Source organism: Clinocottus analis, unplaced genomic scaffold (genome assembly GCF_023055335.1).
Source record: "Clinocottus analis isolate CAN_PGR_092001 unplaced genomic scaffold, fCliAna1.0.p SCAF_19, whole genome shotgun sequence".
Classification (NCBI taxonomy): domain Eukaryota; kingdom Metazoa; phylum Chordata; class Actinopteri; order Perciformes; family Cottidae; genus Clinocottus; species Clinocottus analis.
In genome coordinates this window covers 13,061,080-13,081,413 of record NW_027175920.1, presented here as the reverse complement: position 1 = coordinate 13,081,413, position 20,334 = coordinate 13,061,080, and the positions used below count along the sequence as shown (strand labels likewise).

The 20,334-nt window shown below is 48.3% G+C and overlaps 1 protein-coding gene across 14 annotated transcripts in view; it reads right to left on the bottom strand.

The window, feature by feature from the left end:
• Window positions 1-387: 387 nt before the first annotated feature.
• The window catches only part of cacna1g (calcium channel, voltage-dependent, T type, alpha 1G subunit), a 126,014-nt gene continuing 106,067 nt past the window's right edge, over window positions 388-20,334 (bottom strand). For 10 of the 14 annotated variants that reach the window (XM_068582987.1, XM_068582979.1, XM_068582980.1 and 7 more), the window contains 10 exons: window positions 18,926-19,035; window positions 17,031-17,161; window positions 15,365-15,435; window positions 13,618-13,696; window positions 13,195-13,316; window positions 12,152-12,577; window positions 10,583-10,735; window positions 5,044-5,251; window positions 4,591-4,760; window positions 388-1,693 (listed from right to left, as the gene is read on the bottom strand). In XM_068582987.1, coding sequence (XP_068439088.1) covers window positions 782-1,693; window positions 4,591-4,760; window positions 5,044-5,251; window positions 10,583-10,735; window positions 12,152-12,577; window positions 13,195-13,316; window positions 13,618-13,696; window positions 15,365-15,435; window positions 17,031-17,161; window positions 18,926-19,035 — 2,382 coding nt within the window. In that variant the 3' untranslated portion in view covers window positions 388-781. Of the gene's footprint in view, window positions 1,694-2,385; window positions 3,677-4,590; window positions 4,761-5,043; window positions 5,252-10,582; window positions 10,736-12,151; window positions 12,578-13,194; window positions 13,317-13,617; window positions 13,697-15,364; window positions 15,436-17,030; window positions 17,162-18,925; window positions 19,036-20,334 lie in introns of those variants that run through there. The other 4 variants (XM_068582986.1, XM_068582985.1, XM_068582990.1 and 1 more) reach the window with 2 other exon arrangements.

The following is a 20,334-nucleotide window of genomic DNA, read 5'->3' as shown; positions in this document are numbered from 1 at the left end:
TATATATATTTATAGATATATATTTATAGATATATATTTATATATTATTCCTACAAATACATGGTTTTCAGCACTTTGAAAAACGTTCACTTTCCTCAGGAAACCAAGAAAGCTAGAAATATCCTACATTGAAAAAAAAGGACAAAGACAAACCATCTTGACAACAAAAAAAATTAAATCACACAAAAAAAGACCAACCGAATGAAAATAAACAAAAACAACATCCTGTACAAACACTATGGCCCAATAATTTAAGAAAATAGTGTCTCTAAAACGTTCATATTGCTTTGTACCTCCACTGACTGCGCAAAGCCCACCCTGTGTAACACCAGGCAGTTCAGATGGCGGCCACAGAGGGCGCCAAATCCTGGGAAGGGAAGGAGGGAGGGAGGGAGGGGGGAGGGGCTGATGTCACTCCAGAGGTCACAGGGGTCAAGCTGCAGCCAGTGGCATGCAGACGGCGCCGAAGAGAAACAGTCACGTCTCGTGCGGTTGTTTCCCGGCGTTCTCTTCTTCTTTTGGCAGTAACAATACAAAGACACGGGATGTCACATGACTACAGAACCGCACTCACGCCTCACGGAACCAAGGATGTTTTTACTGTTGTAGTTTCACCTTTATTACTCTCTACAGCATTATTACTAGAACTATCACCGTCACAGATACACAGTGTGCATCGTGTGTGAAGTGTGTGTGAAGTGTTCGTCCAGCTGTGTGTGTGTGTGTGTGTGTGTGTGTGTGTGTGTGTGTGTGTGTGTGTGGCCGTATCAGTGTTCAGTGCTCAGGGCTTGTCTTCTCTGGGAAGAGTCAGTAGCTTGGGGTTGGTGTTGGGGTTTGCCGAGCTCCCGTCCTGTCCCGAGCCCTCCCCTCCCAGGTCAAAGGAGTCCTTGGAGTCACTGGAGGGCGCTCTCCTCCTCAGGCAGGTGTCCCTGCTGGGCAGAGGAGGGGGCATCCCCAACCCGCCCATGCTCCCGAGTCCCCCCGCGCCCGGGTAGAGGCCCTCCTGCCCGTCGGGGGGGTCCACGGAGATGCAGGGCGGGCTCATCTTCTTCTTGTGCCGGGGCGAGGGCAGCGGGGTCTGGCTGTGGATCTGCAGGCTGTTGGCCCGCGACACGAAGCCGGAGGCGCTGCGCCGGGGGCCGGACTCCGCCGAGGAGCCCGCCTCCGCGGGGGGGCGCCGCGGGTCGTCCAACCAGGAGTAGGGGCGGGGGCGGGGCGGGGGGTCGCCGCGGCCCTGCGCGTCCACGCTGTGGAACCTCTTCAGCGTCCTCAGGCTCGCGCTCCGGCTCTCCTCGCCGTCGTCGCCGTCGCCGCTCGCCTCGGCCGGGCCGCCGCCGCCGCCGGCCAACACCCCGTCGATGATGAGGGACACTTCCTGGTCCGCCGAGGCCTCCTCCTGTTGGTGCGGCCTGGCCGGCAAGAGCGGAGGAGGCGAGGGGGAGGTCGGGGAGTGGGAGGCGAGGCAGCGCTGGTCATGAAGCTGCGTGTGCACGCTGCCGGGGCGGGAGGGTTTAGGGGAGGCGCCGGGTGAGGCGGGGACCAGGCAGAGAGCAGGCTGCGGATAATGATGGAGGCGGGGAGATGGAGAGGAGGAGGAGGAGGGGGATGGAGGGAGGGCCACATTCACGAGTCCTTCATTGCTCTCCCTGCCGTCTGAACACAGGGCCTCCTGAGAATCAGTAGACACTGCAACCTGGAAGACGGGGCATGTAGGGGGGGGGGTGAGGAAATGGAGGAGATGGGGGATAGCGAGGGTACGGGGAATCAGGGGAGATGAAAGGAGGGTGGGGGAGACTAGTTAGTCTGAGGCGATGAGGATGAGAAGCAGCAGTTTGGGTCAAAGTTCACCATCTGGCCAGCATATTCCCAGAGTCCTCTGTGTGCTTTTTCATCGGCGGAGTGGGCTTGAATCGTAATTGCAACCTCTCGGCATGAACGCCAACATGGAAAACATCGCGATCTGAACGTTGGTCTGGCTTTATGAATTTATCGAAGCTCCTGTTGAGGCAGAGCCGGTATTTTGTTTTTTTCCTCAAATGTGATGAGTCGCTGTGAACGCCTCCATGTGTCGCTCTGCGCTCGCTTTCAGTTTAACACGTGACGCATGGAGGAACGAGTTCGGCCAATCCTAAACTCGTGGGGGAAACAGGAGACTTCCTATTTGAGATAAAAAAATTATGTTTGCATATTCGTACATTACTCATTGTGTAAATAATTTTGTATTTTCTCAAAGTGAAAGCATCCAAACAGAATAATGAATATTTAAATCAGAGTATTATTTCGGCAGGAGGCGCTCCTTAAAGAGTCGTGATGACGGGACAATTTGACTACTTGATCTACCCAGAAACTCTCAACATCACGATTAGGGCTCTGTACAACAATAATAACCGTATAAGGATTATGAATGTGATCAAAAAGAACCTTTCGCTTTGTTGGAAATAGATGAAGAGAACCTGTCAGTCATGAGACAATTTAGTGGTTTCCAAGCCGCCGGTACCATGCGACATGTTTCCATGTTGGATGCTCAAATCTGCCTTTTTAGTTTTTTGTTGCAGACGGACTCGCCAGGCTGAACTCAGTGAACTCTGAACCAAACCACCTGACCCTCCAACCTTTGACCATTCACTCAACACCCTGTAAACCATTTTGGACTTTAATTTACAACCATATCTGGATCCCCTTCCCCCCCCACAACCTCCACTATGAAACAAAACCATCCGCAGGGTGTGAGGCCAACGGCCAAGAGGGCAACCGCACGCATGCAGCCGCTGTGGGAGAGGAAGGTCTCAGGAGCGCTAAAACTCATAAAATGGCCGCGTGACTTATTTCCTCCAGAATGTGCAGGAATGAGGAAGCGAGGCATGCGTGGGTTCGATTATTATTCATTTTGGGACGCAGCACTTTTGGAGTGTCTGGACTGACGTTTCCAGATGAAATCTGCCCTGTCGGTGGGACCACAGGGACACCTGGTGGTCAACGACATCACAAGCGGGCCCGGCCAATCAGCAGCCACAGCAATGTAACACCAAGTAACACAGAATAACTGGAACACTACGAAGATCACCTTGTCACACTTTCTATTTTCTTTTTTTTATACAGCAACACGGGGTTAAGTGCAATAACTACTGTGGACAGTAAATAGTTGACAGCTATTTGCCTTCAGAGCTCTAAGCTAGTCCATAGAAAAGCCACAAGTGCTCCATCACTGTGGTACGCTGCATGTACAAAATGGGCAAATGCATGTGGACAGCCCTCGCTGTCAGTTCTATAGCAATCCCCTGAGTTGTATCGTTTGTAATGTAGTTAAGTGCATTGCATTTTGGGTAATTCTCGAAGCCAAATGGCGTCTTTTGTCTGGCTTGAATACATTCTGTCACTCAGCTGACGCAATGCTACATGAGAAGGACCGGAGGTTTCTCGGAGTCCCGGTGAGATGACCCACCGGCTGACGGTTAGCGGGAGATACAAATCAAACGAGGGACGAAGGGGGCGGGGTCAGGGTGGGGCCGGGAGGAGCCTGGGTGTCTGTGTTAAATCTGGTTGTCTCTCGGGAGATGAACATGGAGTCCATTGTTTCTGAAAGGCCCAGCGGTCGCTGGAGACGGCGCTTTCAGAAACAGGAGTATCTGTGTTTGAGCAGGAGCTCGGGGTCGGGCGGCTTTTGGGCCCAACTGAGCTGAGATCAGAGAGGAACAGATACCGTGTGGAGAATGAGGCAGCCGGCACGTTAAGACCAGAGAGGAATACCAGGAGGAAGGGGAGGAAGAAGAGGGGAGAAGAGTGACAGTGTTTAGAACATGCAACGAGGAGCGGGAGTCAGGAAGCTCTGAACCGGATTGTCTCTGCAACAAGGTGTGAGCCCGAGGAGAGGCGGCCGTCACAACACACGTCCATATTCTGAGACTCATCTAAAGGGTTTTCTCTCCCGCGTTTATGATTTAAGAACATCTGGAAAAAAGGTTTCGCCAGTAAAATCTTTCTAAGTTCTTCATTTTATCTTCATCTGGGAAAAGGAGGTTCGGCCTGGATTTTAAAAAAAAAAAGTGTATTTGTCAGGATCAACTTATTTGTGTTTCGGTAAAGGAGGCCGTAGTGCACCACAACGCTCCCTGACATGTTGAGGAAATATATTTTAGCCAAATAAAGACAAGACAGTGATGTTAAATAACTGGCTAACACACAATATATGTGACTCATGTTTAGAGGAGAAAATCAAACGCACCTCAAAGAAAATATGAATGCTTTTTGTCCAATTAATAAAAAGGGGCTGTGGTGCCTCTTGTGGCCACGATGAGAATTACAATAACACTGATCTAACAAAAACTCATGTCAAAGACATGTGCTTTAGTCCAAATGGAAAGAAATCGCTTTCTTTCAGACTTTAGTTCAGACTTTAGTTCAGTCTTGTCTCTCTGGCCGCTCAGGGCTTCCGTAGCTCAGGGCCTCATTTGTTCTGAGATTTAAAGAGATTGTAAAAATGTTTTTCTGTGTCCTAAGGAATAACTGACTGAGTTTTCATCCCACACGGTACAGACACAGGAGGAAAAGGTCACGGAGGGTAAATCTATCATCGGTGGGATGCACAGTCACCTGTCTGCGGAGCGTCCGGCTCAGCGTGTGCGCGCGTCTGGGAGGAGGAAGTCGTGGTATGCACTCCGAGTCCGAGTGGCTGTGGGGGCTGATGGGTCGGAAGAGGTCGGCGGGGACGTTCAGCTGCTGGGAGCGCTCCTCCGGCTGGGAGCGCACCGAGCTGCTGGAGCCTGCACACACACACACACACACACACACACACACACACACACACACACACACACACACACACACACACACACACACACACACACACACACACAGCATGGAACGTCAAACCACAGGACGCCTCCAGCTGGCGCTGCTTCTCAGAGAAAATCACCTTCCTGGTTGGTGTCGACTCACATTGTGTTACAACTGCCAATTTTCACAAGGCCTCTCATGTCCGGCCAAATCAGTCAATAGCTGTTTTGACGCAGGTGCTCGGGTAAGGGTTAGGGTGTCATGCATTACCTGATTGGCCCCTGTGGGAGCCCAGTATGTGCTGGGGCCCCTCTGTCTGTGCTAGTAGGTGTGCTGGAGCCGGGGCCGCGTTGCCAACGGGCTGCAGGGGGAGGAACATGTAGCTGTCGTTGGGCAGCGAGTGTGTGCGTCCCACCACCGGCTTCCTGACACTCAGCAGGTTGTCCTCCAGCGGCTCCTCGGGGTCCAGCTGCTCCGGCTGGGGGACAGAGGGCGAGGGGAGTCAGGGTCCCAATCGGATGCTCCTCTTTCACTTTCACACTCTCTCTCTAACACTCTGAGACACCGGAGAGGCCGTCGGCATACACAGAGCAACAGATATTTGCATGTTGGGGTTGACGGGCACAGAGCTGCCACACATCACAGAGACCGGGCCAACGTTTCCAAACGCTTCCTTTTTTTTGTTGGCGGGGGCGGGGCTTGTGTCTGCATTGTCCCTCACTGCCGTGTCCCTTTAGGTCAGCCTGCTCTGTGATCGTGTGTCAGCTGGGGCAGTCTGACCCACTACAGAACCGGTTCACATCCATCACAGAGCTACTGGGCCTCCACACGGCAACTCACGGGGGAAAGAAACCAGAGGACTGAAGACGAGTACAAACACGGACGAAGAGGACTGAACAGGAAAAGGACCAAGAGACTCACATGTAAAGCACAGAGGGAGGGAAGAAACCCGAGGAAAAAAAAGAAGGAAGGAAGGAAATACGTTTACTGAGAGGGAGAGGGAGAGAGAGAGAGAGAGAGAGAGAGAGAGAGAGAGAGAGAGAGAGAGAGAGAGAGAGGAAAGGAAACAAAGGAGAGAAAACTGCACGCTGGCAGGTGAGGGAAGAGAAAGGGAAGAGAAAGTTGGAAGGCGCATGGTTAGATTCACCGAGGTCTTTCAACGCCTCTTGTACTCCTCACCTCCCTCCTCCTCCTCTTCCTCCTCCTTTCCATTTGTGAGACTGCCACGTTACAGGGGTTAAAGTCTCAGAGGACGACATGTGATCATTAAAGTGCCAAACTGGTTTTTAATTCTGCCTCGACAGCCGGTCGGCATTCAATTCATTTTCCATTTCGTGAGTAGACATAATTTAAAAGAAAGGATATCCGAGAGGAATGTACGCATTTATCCTGGTGGGGATGCATGTCTGGGTCTAAATGCATGACATCGTGTCCTTATGAGAAGAAATAATGCACCAAGTGGTGACAGTGTTCACGCAGGTTCACTTATTTCATTGTAATTTCAGCTTCCAGGAAAAAGTTGTGTTATTTGTAACTAATTATTCAGGAAAAATAGAGACAAAGTTGATCTCAGTTAAATATTCATCATTGGACTCTTTTTTTCCTCAGCATGTTGAGTTGTTTATTGTTTGTCCTGACTATAAGACTCACAGTGTTTTTGGAAGTTTATCAGCTGTCAGTACACAACAAAAGACACAGTTGTTTCCAGGAACATTTTCCTCTGGGTTTACAGTTACATAGAAGAAATTATAGGAAACTATTGGACCTATTAACATGACTCTGTAGTCGTGGTACAGAGTATTGCGTTACTTATGTGGGCCATGTGTCACGATATCTAGAATTTGTAAATTTTCCCACTTTGGCGCCGTATCAACAAAACAAAAAAAACACTGAAGCTGACAGCAATTTCTTTAAAAAATATATATATTTTTGCTGTGGCTGAAAACAGCAACAGTGAGAGCACTGAGAGTTAAACCCAACAGTAAATACCAAAAACAAAGAGCTGAAAAACCTCGTAAAGCTGAGCGGAGGCGCAGGATCTCTGTGTCTTCATCAGGACGGAGCAAACGCCTTTCACATACGAGCTCATGCCAATGTTTTTTATTGTGCTGGGTCTACCTGTGCAGAGGAGCTCCTTAGCCAATTGAGCTAATGGAGCTAATCCACATGTCAACGTGAACCTGCTGCAGCAAAGTGTGTGAGAGCAGCGGAGTGCAAGTGGCCTTGGAAGAGCCCCGTGAAGGGGAAACACTACGAGAGACTGCGGGAGCAGAAGAGGGATGGAGAGAGAGAAAGAGAAAGAGAAAGAGAGGAGCTGTCAGTACATTGCGTTCCAGACTGGTTAGAAAGAGAGGGTTAAAATCGCCGGGGGCGGAGTCGTCGGTCAGAGCTAGGGACCAGGACGTCTCAGAGGCCAGAGACAGAGCTTCCATCTCCGCTAGAGGGATCTAGACAGGGAGAGACAACGGCTGGTGAGCAGAGGAAACAAACGCACAAAGATAAGGACGGCGCACACACAGTGCGTTTACATGATGGTATTCATTCGAATCTTGCTTTAGTCGGACTATGCTCTCTCTCGGGGCAACTGCTGTTATCCGAATATACATGGCAGTGAGTAAATCGAATCATTGGCCGAATGCATGTCATATCCGATACGACAGGTGGCGCTGTTTTCATTACATGTCGTGGTGATACAGCCATCTCCGCTTGACCTCTTCACTCTTCATAATGGAGAGAACCCCGCTAGCTTCGGTGGTTGTCGGGGAGCTAGCGGAGAGCAAACGGGGAACTAGCAGCAGCGCTAGCAGGCTACATCAGGGAGCTAGCAGAGACACCCACCGAAGGTAGTATCGGCTCGTAACCCGACTTTTACGTTTGTTTGTTTCTGCCGGCCGTGACAACTTATCGTCTCTTTCGACTTCCGGGTCACGACCTGTGAGGGAGGGAGGGAGGAGGCGGCGGGATCTTGAGCATGCGCACAAACGCATTGTCCAGTTCCGATCCGATTCAGCGTTTACATGCAGCGTTATTCGAATTATCAATCGAGTCGAATCGAGTTGTCCAGGGGTGTTAATCGGATCGTAGTCGGACCGCAGTTATTCGAATAAAGGTGTTTACATGAACGGGATAATTCGATTTTAGTCGGACGAAGCCAGTAATTCGAATCCATGTAACCGCACTGACAGAGAGCTGCAGCTAACAGGAAAACACTCGCTTGAAACCACGCGTGTGGAACTGGGAGGGCGTCGCCGAGCGATACGACGAGGAAGAAGGACGGAGCCAAAATGTGAGAGCTGGGACGTACGAGGATGGAGACAGTTCAGTGATTTGTTGCTGAGGTTTTCATTTTGTATTTTTGAGAAAATGTTCAGGCAGGCGGCAAATTAAAGCCTCTTCTGGTTGTTAAAAGAAGTGTGGTTGTATAGAAGTGTGGTTGTATAGAAGTGTACTCATTCCCGCAGTAAACATCGTAAACATCATTTTATGTCTCACTCTCTAGTTTCAAGTCGTCTTCAATACAACATGAGGTTCATGAGTACATTATGGTCAATTTAGAGTCAAACAGACTGTAAAGCACCCCCCGCTTTAGGGGCGTGGCTACCATGTGATTGACAGTCTGTGTGTTCAATCAAAGTTCTGAAAGTATCAAGGAGCATTTGAGTGTTTTGGTCCTAACATTTCATATTTTATTCTTTGATTGATGCATTTTACTGGTTTGTTTTAAGTCTGTCGTCTCCTTTATGTCAATTTATTTGAATGATTTCATGTTTTATTCTTGGCAAGACCACCTGGTAAAAGAGATGTAATGTCTCGCTGAGATTATCATGTCTGAACGCTGCTTCTCTTATTCAATTGTGGGGTTATAAACAGCAGTGCAATGACACACACACACACACACACACACACACACACACACACACACACACTGATTCTGAGGAGACAAACTGTGATACAACGTGATGCAAATGGGACAATGGCACAGCAAGAGGAATCCTTCATGTCGTACTTCATGCGATGAACAGAGACTGTGTTGAACCGAACACCTCTGGGTGTCTGTCCTAGTTTTGAGTTGAACTAGCGTCGCTGAACCCTGCAGAGCGCGGCGTCAGTCTCGCAGTGTTTTGAAGCCTCGGGGCGTTTCTGTATTTGCAGCTTTGTACCTGCTTAGCGAGGGAAAACGCTCTCTGACAGGCAAATGGGGGCCGACCGAGCGGAGCGGAGCGAGGCCCCCGAAAAGCCCAACGAAGAACATATTCAATGACGTCTCAGAACCCATTGAGAGCCTTCAGAAGACGGGCTTTTGCATTGCTGATTGGACAAAATTGGCTTTTAAGTGAGGAAAAGAGGACATTTGCTCAGTGATCCAGAGCTTATCGAGCCGCACTGCTCGGCGGACTTGCGTGTCAGGATGTGTGTGATCTCCTTGCCCCTTGGAATTGTGGGTCATGACTTTGCGGAGAAGCTGTTTTTGCAAAGTATGACACACGCGCAGGAGACGGAGCGAACTCTAAACCACGCCGCTAAGGTCTGACCCAGACCCCCCCGCCCCCCCCACGAAAACCCCTGTTGAGCGTGAATGAGGAGGCGTGTTCAAGGTGAGTCAATCGAGCACAATGCATGCTGGTTAGATTTGTGTCTGACTTGGTTTTTAGAGCCATCGACTGCGTGACCCAATGCATGATGGGAAATACCTGCCTGTCACAATCAGAGCTGGTTGGCTCTTAGATTTGACAACAAACACCACGTTTGTGGTGTAGTTGTCATACTTAACGCTCGATTGTGGGCAATTAGTCAGGTTTAATCTAAAGACATATCTTCTGTGATTAATAATAATAATAATAAAAATAATAATAATAATAACAATAAAGCTTATTCATATAATGAGCAGATAGGTGGTTCACAGACAGACATAAAAAGAACAAAGGATGGAACACAATGCAGATATACACACATTTCTACATAAATATATACTACCAAACATATGAATTCATCAGATCTAACAGGAAGTCACTTGGTTTCTTGGCCTGGGATTCTGCACTCCACAACGTGTATCCATCTTTCGGTGATTTAGTCTGCTATTGAGTCATTTAATTCTATAATTATTGTTTTTTAAGAGGTATATTCTGCCTATGACGGTGAGATCATTTCACCTGGTCTAAATCTGGTGTTTCATCTATTGAGTCAACTCATCTCCACCCTTGAAAACGTACGATCTTCATTTAAATCATTAAATATCTTCTTTCATAACTGTTTTTTTTATTGTGTGACCTCCTTGAACAAAGTTTACTACTCGTGCATTTAAGTGTTTGTCTGCACTCGAGATGATTTCAATCAGTTTCTTTATGAGAAGACGTCTGGAAAATAGTCCTGAGAGGCTAAAAGAACAAAAACATGTAGAGTTAGATTAATTAGAGTAGAATAAATAAACAAATCAGAACAATCAGCACAAACAAATAAATAAATGCAAACCATAATCAGAAAGCTCTGTTCGTGCTGCTTACAGCGCTGGAAAATCATATTTAAAACCACAACTTCTCTGTCTAGAAACATTGCTCCCACTCGCACCCTGTGGGGACTATTTCTTCGGTTGAAAGTAGTTCCAGTGAGGTCTGTGGATTATCCTGAGGGGCCAGGGCGTCGTTTATAAACGACATGCGGTTATTATTTAGACAAGCACACAACATCCTGTCTGTCGTGTTTTGGGGTTTCTTCTTGATAATCAGAAATGAATTGCGCAACAACAATCAGAGCCGTGAGACGTGAGGTATGAAAATGGAGGCGGTGAGTCATCATTCTGGAGATTATTGACCTTCTCGTCGCTGCTGTGCTTGCGGGGCTTGGGGGGCAGCGAGTAGTAGTGGCAGATAGAGCCAGACAGGTTGTCCATCAGGCTCAAGTCTCTCTCCACTGAACCCTGCATGACCAGGGAGACCGAGTCAAACGGCGCCCTCCGCTGGACCAACTTAGATGATGATGAGAAGACAGAAGGGAGAAGAGAAGAGACGAGAACAGGGGGATGGAAGAAGTCGTAGAAAATGGAAAAGTCAAGACAGAGACGTGGAAATGAATGTGGAAAGAGAGAGTGGATCACAAAGAAAGGAAGGGGAGGGAAAGAATCGATCAGGTCGAAAACAAACAGATATACAAGACACGAGACGAGATAAAAGATAAGAGAAGATACAACACATGTAAGGGCAGCGTCACCCTTTGCCTTAGTTAGTACCCAGACCTGTCAGGGTCGTCCGAAATAAGCCGAGGCATCCATGCAAAAAAACTGAATATATACAATATTTAACCTCCCCTCAACCCATCCACCCACCGCTCTTGTGTGTAGCCATTTAGCGCCACCAGGGGGCAGTGCAGCACCGCACTAGTGCTGCTTTCCCACAGGGCCCGGAGAGGAGACTGAGGCTTAACCACACATGTTTTTGGAAGGAGCGGCAGGAGGAAAAGGGATAACATCTTACAGGGGAAACACATAACGGCAGCGAGACCTCTACTTCCTATCCCCCCCCCCCCCCCCCCCTACCCCCTCTTCCCAAAAAAATAAAGTTCCCCGCTGTCTGGAAATAGCCGTTTAAGTGAACAACAAGGCCCTGTGGTCCAGCTTTCCCATGGCACTGTGACCTATCTATGACTGGCATGTCCTTTACACACACACACACACACACACACACACACACACACACACACACACACACACACACACACACACACACACACACACACACACTCTAAACTGTAAACACTGCCACTGGGGGTCAGTATGGATTACATAGAATAATGCATTTGCATCTCCAGTGCATCTTATTCTTAGTCTGACTCTGCTTTTGGATTCATCGCTCATAAATGCATCCCCTTATGTTTTGAAACGACGCCAGAATGCGGAGGGAACATGTCCTATTATGGCCAACCTCGCCGCAGTTGCTCTACGTGTGGGCTACGGTTTAGCCAGCGAAGAGACATTCCTCCCAACAAACCTATGATGTCAGAGAGCATCCCGCATGCTGAGTGTCCCTCGGTGAGCCGGAGAGTAAACTAATGGTCTGGACCGGCGTCATGGGGGGCGGGAAGGGGGGGTCATCTACCGGCCCCCACAGCCTGTGACCTCAGAGCATCCGTCACGTCATGTGGGTACTCGGTGAGACTCTGACTGAAGGCAATATCTGAATATCTCACTTCATCTGAATGTCTCGCAGTGTTATCAGTGCGTGGGCCGAGCCAACGCTCACGTCGGTGCGATGGGGATATTCAAGCGAAGGCGTGTCGCTATAGAGCGACGCGCACAAGTTGTGAGTGTCTTTATGGATATTGAAACAAACAAAAGCATGTGTAGTCACGCAAACACTTATTAAGCGACACCAAAGAGATCCCTCACCTCCAGCGGGGGCTCCAGGCATGCAGGTGGAGGGTCTGCGCTGATGTTGACAGAGTCTCTGGTTATATCGGCGGTGGGCGAGTCCGTGGGACTCTCTCTCCCCTGGTCCCCGTCCCCCCCGCCGGTGGACCTCCAGGGGGAACCCCCCGAGCTCGAGCGGTCCGTGCCCGGCGCCGGAGGGTTGAGCTGGGGCGACCTCGGCGCCGCGTCTCCTCCCCCTTGCATCTGGCGCTCCAGCGCCAACTCCGCCTCCAGCTCCGCCTCCTCCTTGGCTTCCTTGTTGCTCTCCTCCAGGTGCTTCATCAGCACGGCGATGACGACGTTGACCAGGACAAACTGGGCGGTCAACACGAAGGAGACGAAGTAGAGGGGCGAGACCACGGTGTTGTAGCAAGTGCTGTTCTGGCCGCAGTTCCTCAGCGTGTCCTGGGGGGAGCATGGGCACAAGGCGTGAGCGCCACAAGCACAGCTTTTTACAAGCTAGCAGAGACCTGGATAGCGTTCAATAAGCACAATGTTAAAGCCCACCGGCAATGTTCTTTCTCTCCGGGGGATGGCAGTGCCCGTGAAGCTCACTTAGGTGATCAGCTTGTCTTGTAGCGTCACTAGCGGGTGAATGTTTTCACTTAAGCAGTAACATGTGCCAATATTTAGCGTATGGGTTTGCCACCAGACACTGGCTTTGGCGATCCTATGATTCGAGCCGCCGGTTGTTGGAGGAATTTAAAATAAACGCATTTAACGGGAGGAATAGTAATCGCTCTGTCGATCCTCTTCATCGTTGCCACAAAGATAACACACCAACGGCCATATAAAAGTGTTTGGGAATCTTTTTAAGGTAACCTATCGGATACTCACTTGGTTGTCTCAACGCAGCAATTACGACAAATCTAGCGCTAAAGAAGTACAGCGAGTCCAGCAGTGTGATTTGGCCCCGTGGGTGAAAGAGGATCTGCCTTTTCGAGCTGAAGAACAGCACTGAATTGTGCCTAAAGAATCAATGTGTGTGTGTGTGTTTTCCCAAACTGCAGTTTGAGCTTCACCTTCATTATGCCGTTCCAGTTGTCTCCGGTGGAAACTCTGAAGAGCAGCAGAAAGGCCATCCCAAAGTTTTTGAACGTCGCATAGCGCCCCAGACCTTCACATGGATGTAACTCATCGCAGACTTGAGGAGAGGAGGAGGAAGAGGAGGAGGAGGAAGAGGAGGAATGGCCAGACAGTAGAGGAGAAAGGGGGAGACAAAGAGAGTTGTAACAACATCGGGACTTGGCAATTAAATGTTAATAACCATAATAGCAGTTTATTAGTCTGAAAGCAACAAGCGAGAATGTGAAAAAGAGAAATCAATATGGCATTTCAACAAAGAGCTTTGGAAAGCAATTAACATCGGATAGATTAAAACCCACAGAGGGGAGAATTAAAGACTCTGTGCATGCCCGCGTGGTGTTTCTGTGTGTTTCCCTTACTCAAGTCGCCAAACAGCTCCACCCCCAGCGCCGCGAAGATAAAGAAGAGAAGCATGAAGAGAAGACCCAGATTCCCCACCTGCAGAGAGAGAGAGAGGGGGAGAAAGAGGGAGAGAGAGGAAGAGAGAGAGAGAGAGAGAGAGAGAGAGAGGGATTAGTCAGAGGAGAGAAATCCCTGGCAAAATAAACCAATAACGAGGGACAACAAACAAGTGGGGTCGTGATGAAGCGGCCAAGAGGGGAAGAAAAACAACAGCAGCGACCGTCCAATTACAGCTTAGCGACCATAACTGGGCACGGCCGGCTTGTCCAGCTGTGGCGACGCTCTGCGCGGCGACGCGGCGACGCGGCGAGCAATCCAAGGCTGTAAGTAAGAGGCAGACGCCACATTTTAAAAGGTCCGAACCCCAAAAACCAGGAGAGAAACGTAAGGAAACGGATCTCACTGTGTGTTTGTCTGCGTTGACGCGAGCTGCGAATATTAGCATGCGCGGCTAAACTCTCTAGTAATGAGTAGTAGCTTGTTTTCCCATTGCGTGGGAGCTGTTCTGGGATGCTGCTGTAATGTGCACTGACGTTAGCGGCCCCGGGGCTCATTCCTTTGTCCCTCCGGGTGGAAAGATGGCTTATCTTCTCAGTTCAATTGCAGAAGAACAAAGGCTTTCAGGGAGTACACACACCGTCAGAAGGCTGTGAGCTGTAGCTGGATGATCTCAACACAATAAACCCAGAGAACACACACATTAGACGTTTGACCCGGGTCAAAAACATTACCAAGACCATGAAAAGCCTTTCACGAGTTCTCAACGTGTTGTATTAGACGTATATCGAGCTGGGAGATATAAATCTCTCGTCCCCGATACTCTGCTGTGTTTCGGGAAGATCAGACTCCAGCAGCTGCAGCTGAACCCGCCGTCCAAGACGACGTGACGCTCCTCAAACGTGGTGGCTGTCTCAGTCGATCACACTGAGACGCAAGAGCACGGCTGTTTCTTTATTTCCAGCTTCTTTTCGCGGATCATCAACTTGTAAGAAGGCGAACACAAAATGGAGTAAAAAGAAAACAAACGTAGAAACCTGGACAAGAGCGGCAATAAGGAGTCAGTGCCTTGATGCAGAGGTGGGTTGAGGTGATGACAGGCTTGAGGATTTGTGGCTGCCGCTGCCACTGTCAATGCTAATCAGCATGTGGCAACCTGCTCCCACGCCCACCGCCGCCTATTATGGGATGTATTAATCATGAACACTTCTGAGGAGCTCCAGGAGGAATTAGCCTGGAACGAGCGGCAGTGCAGAGGTAGTATTAAGGAACGCCGTGAAGGAAAGGACCGAGCGCTATTTCTCTCTCTCTCTCTCTCGCTCTCTCTCGCTCGATGCAAACACCGCACAAGTTGTTCTCATTTACCAACTCCACCGCCCCGAAATCCACCCACCGCCGTTCAAAACAAAGAACCTGGAGCTGCGTTCACTTCCCGATCTCTCGGCAGGGGGTGGTTATGCAAAGAAGGATCTCTGGAGCCGGCAAAAAAACAACAACATAAAAAAAAGCTCAAGGGAACCGACGTCGCCCCGAAACTGAAGACTGCGTCCCGGAAAAAAAAAAAAGGAAGCAAAGGCTTCCGGGATGTAATTTTAGAGACGGCTTCTGTGAGACGTGTTATGAAAGTTCCATGTATAAAAGAAATAAAAACAGGGATGCGGAAGGAAAAGATAATTCGGATGTTATTTAACAGAGTTGACGCTGTACCTGAGGCAGGGCTTGCATAACGGTGTCCAGCAAAGCTCTCATCCCCACCGCCATCTTCAAGAGCTTCAACACTGCAGGGACAGACACACACACACACACACACACACACGCACAAACAGAAAATGAAAAATTGTCTCACCAATTTGAAGATTGTTCAGTCTTACATAACAGAAAAGGGACTTGTGCCATCACGCCTTCTTTGAAATTAAAAGGACTCAACATCCTCCTAGCTTACAGGCTAATCCTGCGCCGTCAGTGGAGTCACGCGTGGGCTTTTATTACTTTTAGGTCACCGGGATGGCTATTGCCGTATCGATGGCGGTACCCTCAGAGAGATAAGGCACAAACAATGGATGGAAAAGTAGAGACGCTCGAAAAAATTGAGTTTTTTCACGGTCTGGGCCGATTTCCAGGAGTTTCTACTAGTTTCCTAGCAACCCCACAGTGATGACAAAACTCCAGTAGATCTCTGGCTTGGACCAAGAAACAAAGATTATTCCTTTAGGTACGGGGATTGTACCGGTGGGCAGAGGCGTTTGAGTAGAGACAGGCGAGCTGTTTCCCCCCGCTTCCAGTCTTTGCGCTGAGCTAAGCTAAGCTAAGCTAACTAGCTGTCGGCGTTGCCCGCAGACATGATGGACAAGCATAGTTCCACATCACCTCACACTATTCCTTCATTCAGTATGTGCAATGTGGAAACAGACACACAGACGACAGAAGACGTAACTCGCACATTAATGTCGGCGAGGAAAGTTCCAGCGTGAGGCGGTGTGGAAGTGATGCGGCCTGAACATGAGATGCATGTCGACGCCAGATAGAAAAGGAGCCGACTGCTGAACCCTGCCAAATCACGGCTTCCCACACACACACACACACACACACACACACACACACAAGCGTGTTTGTGCCCAGTCTTCTGTGTGACATTAATCGATAGCGACTTCCCCCGCTACTTTTTTTTCTATTACACGTCCAGTAATCAGACGAAACAGGTGAGCCGCCCCGTTTTCCTTCCCTCCGACCTTCTCTTATCTTAAATGACCCGGACAGTAATCAGCTCGGAGCACAGTGTGCTGCTCTCCCCTTCGTCTTCTTCCCTCCTGCCCGAGTCCACCCCGTCTCTTTAACTCGACCTTCCAAATTCCAAACCACCGCCACCATTTATTCTCTTTTCGGAGTATCTGTACGCCCACTTGGTCTCTCTCACCCATCGACATACCTTTTTTTCCTTCCTTTCATGCCTCTCCTCATCACTCACTTCCTTTCGACTCGTCAGGTCAGACGTTATGCATCACCCTCTCATTTACTCCCCCCAGAGCCTCGTCTCATATTCTCAGAGTTTAATCCAATTTCTTCCATAATGTGTCTGGACTCTCTCCCACCCTGAGCCATCTTCCCTCATCCCTCCCATTTTCTCAGTCTTTGTCTCTACATTTTAAACTCTCAGCTCCTCGTCGAGCTTGTTTCTCTGTGCCATCTGGTCGACTCACACCTTGCATGAACCCCGCTGAGGCTAGCCATGCAAAAAAAAAAAAAGAGATAAAGATGGGCGGTCTCAGGGGACGTGGCTGTTTAACAAGGCGTCTTAAAAGTTACAGCGCTGTGAAAGAGAAAGAGTGTGTGTGTGTTATCTGTGAGAGTGTGTGTCAGGTGGGGAGCTCCGTACCTCGTGCGATCCTCAGCACTCTCATGATGCGGATGATGGTGGGGTTGATGGGCAGCGCGTTGCCATCAATCTCCTCCAGAGTGATGCCCATGATGGACAGCAGCACGATGGCCAGATCCAGCTGGTTCCACCTACACACACACACACACACACACACACACACACACACACACACACACACACACACACACACACACACACACACACACACACCCCGTCGATCCCACTTCTTTGCACTTGAAACCTATGAGGTCCTGTTTGTAGAGCGGTGTGAACTCTGGTTGAAAGACCTGGATCAAGAGCCACAAATCTGATCACACAACTTCATTTTGACTTCAGAACAAATACGTTGAGATTCCCTTACAGCACCTGCTATTTATACATGCACACGTTTTATATCTTGGTTTGAAGACATATTCAATGTAACTGAATCCGAGCTGCAGACTGCTAGTGGAGCAAACGACGCACATTTCTTTTTTTTACAACCTTTAAAGTCTACTGTGTTTGTCACACACAGCTAACTAATCACATAAACTTCCAATTTAGAGCCAATTTTCTGGACGCATCGGAGTGTGCAGAATGTTTTAGTGTTGTTAGGCCGATTAGAGAAGCAGCAACGGTGTCATTTCAATTGGAGGGTATCGTAAGAATCGACACGGCAGACTCAGATCAGGAGCGCTCTCCCAGGTACTGTAACGTGACTTCAAAGTGCTCAAAATCTGAATTCCCAGCCAAACGTCTGGAACAAAATGGGAGAATAAAAGTCGGTGGTGGGTGGTCGTACTAATCAATGCCCATTGTGGCTTCTCCATGAGCAGCTTTCAGAGTCCCCCCCCCCCCTTCTGGAGCTTTTCCTTAACGTCCTTAATTAGACACTCAAAGTGTGCGACTCCACGCTAGAACATCAACTTAAAATCCAATCAGATCTTCAAATGATTCCTCAGGGTCTTGGGTGAGCGTTGTGTTGGTGTGTACCTGTGTGTGAGTTCATGTGTATAGCGGTGATATCAACCTGGACCACTGCCAAATGCAAAAAAGGATTTATAGTCCAACTCTGGCAAAGAGAGTGGACATCAAGGAGCTCCTGGTGGTCAGCGCTGTTCCAGAGACATGACGCCTCCACTGAGGTGTGTGTGCGTGTGCGTGTGTGTGTGTGCATCGCACGTGTGCTAGCATACATTTGTGCTGTTGTGCGATTGTGTTTGTGTGCTATTGTGTGGTTTTCAGCGGGAAGCCAGGGATTTCAAAGCTATGAAATCATCTGAGGCAGCGTGTTTTATGGGTGTTTAACGAGGACGCTTGTATTCGTACAGGCCTCGCTGAGAACCATCCACTGGAGCCCGTTAGAGAAAAAAAAAAAGCTCATTTAAGCTTTCTGAACGTTGCCTCACATTTTCCACATGACTCAGAGGTTAAAGAGCAGTACCTTTAACCACCGCTCCATTACAACAGCACGTCCGCCAACGCCTCAAAGCCTTACACTGGAAGTTAAATGTTTTTTCATAGGATTTTTGACGGATCTTTGTCGGCGATGTTTAACAAAGGCGCCATTTAAAGGGCCAGTGTGTATGATGAGGTGCCGTCTAGCGGTTTGGTTAGCCCCTGCCCTCGATCCCCCCTTTACCAAGCGTGTTTCAGTATGAAATTATGTAGGAAGTATGCTGGCCTTCAGGTTACGTATGAGAGGCTCCAGTGTTTGGCTTGTCCCTTCTGGGCTACTGTAGAAAAGATGGCGGACTCTGTAAAGAGAGCCCTCGTCCGAAGGAGATACGAGGAGCTGGTTCTGACGTTATACACTTATGAAAACATGAATATTATATTCCATTTCTGCCAATAAATCCCCATAAGTCGGACACACTGTTCCTTTAAGGGGATCGCGGCAATTGAGCACTGACTTGTCCTTGAAGAAGCGTCGGAAGCCGAACGCCACCAACTTCAAGACAGACTCCAGGACAAAGATGACGGTGAAGATGTAGTTACAGATCGTCAACGCCTTTTTCAGCTCCTGAGGATGTCAGGGAGAGAAATATGAAAGATTAATACAGTAAACATAAGTATCCATCGTCAGTAGAGCGAGCATTATGTGTCATCTCATCGTGGTATCTTAGCAGGATGAGCTGTGGATTTCATTGTCTCTCGTTATACGAAATGTGCTGGAACTTTTCTGAAAGTATCTCAAATCTATTATTGGTACACTTTTTAAAAATGAAACCAATTCTCCAATGCCAATCAGGTGAAGTAATTGACTTGCTTTGGTGGATGTCTTTGCGGTCTAAATCCTGCATTCACAGTCCTCAAGGTCCATATTGTCCTCTTTTCCAGAATGAGCTATTCTCCTAACACTCACATTGTGCGGCCCCTCCCTCACCATCCAGGAAAAGGCCAGTTTAATGTAAGAGTCCATTTTAGCCTGTGGGAGAATTCACAGTGCCCATCTGCATGTAAAACCTGACCTTTAGTGGCGAGACAAGCAGAGAGCTGGTGGTCAAGAGGGATTTCACTGACTCCTGACTGGTCATGGACTCACAGCTATTTCTAGTTTGTGATACATCCGTTTACTCAATTACTCTCCATTCAGCCCAACGATATATTATCAACTGTATAACCATTTGCTACAAATAGTGAAATCCTTAACACCCCTGACTTAAATACCCACTTTACCCAACACTGATGGAGCTTGTTTTCTTTCTCTATTCAAGAGCAGGTTGTTTTTTTCACTAAACGAATGGTTTTGAGGGAAAACATTACAAAATCAGTGAGTCCTGCGCTCAAATTAAAAGAACACACTCTTGAATGAAGATAGAAAACCAGTCAAAAATCTTTTATTGTACAAAAAGACTACTTTGTATTCTACACATATTGTACCTTCAGACTATCTATTCTACTTAAAAACACATTTATTTTACCCAAAGACTTTATATTCTAGCCAAGAAAGATGTATTGTACCGTAAGAATATGTATTCTACTCAACAACCTGCTATTGTACCAAAATACTTTGTATTCTACTCAACAACCTGCTATTGTACCAAAATACTTTGTATTCTACTCAACAACCTGCTATTGTACCAAAATACTTTGTATTCTACTCAACAACCTGCTATTGTACCAAAATACTTTGTATCCTACTCAACAACCTGCTATTGTACCAAAATACTTTGTATTCTACTCAACAACCTGCTATTGTACCAAAATACTTTGTATTGTACTCAACAACCTGCTATTGTACCAAAATACTTTGTATTCTACTCAACAACCTGCTATTGTACCAAAATACTTTGTATCCTACTCAACAACCTGCTATTGT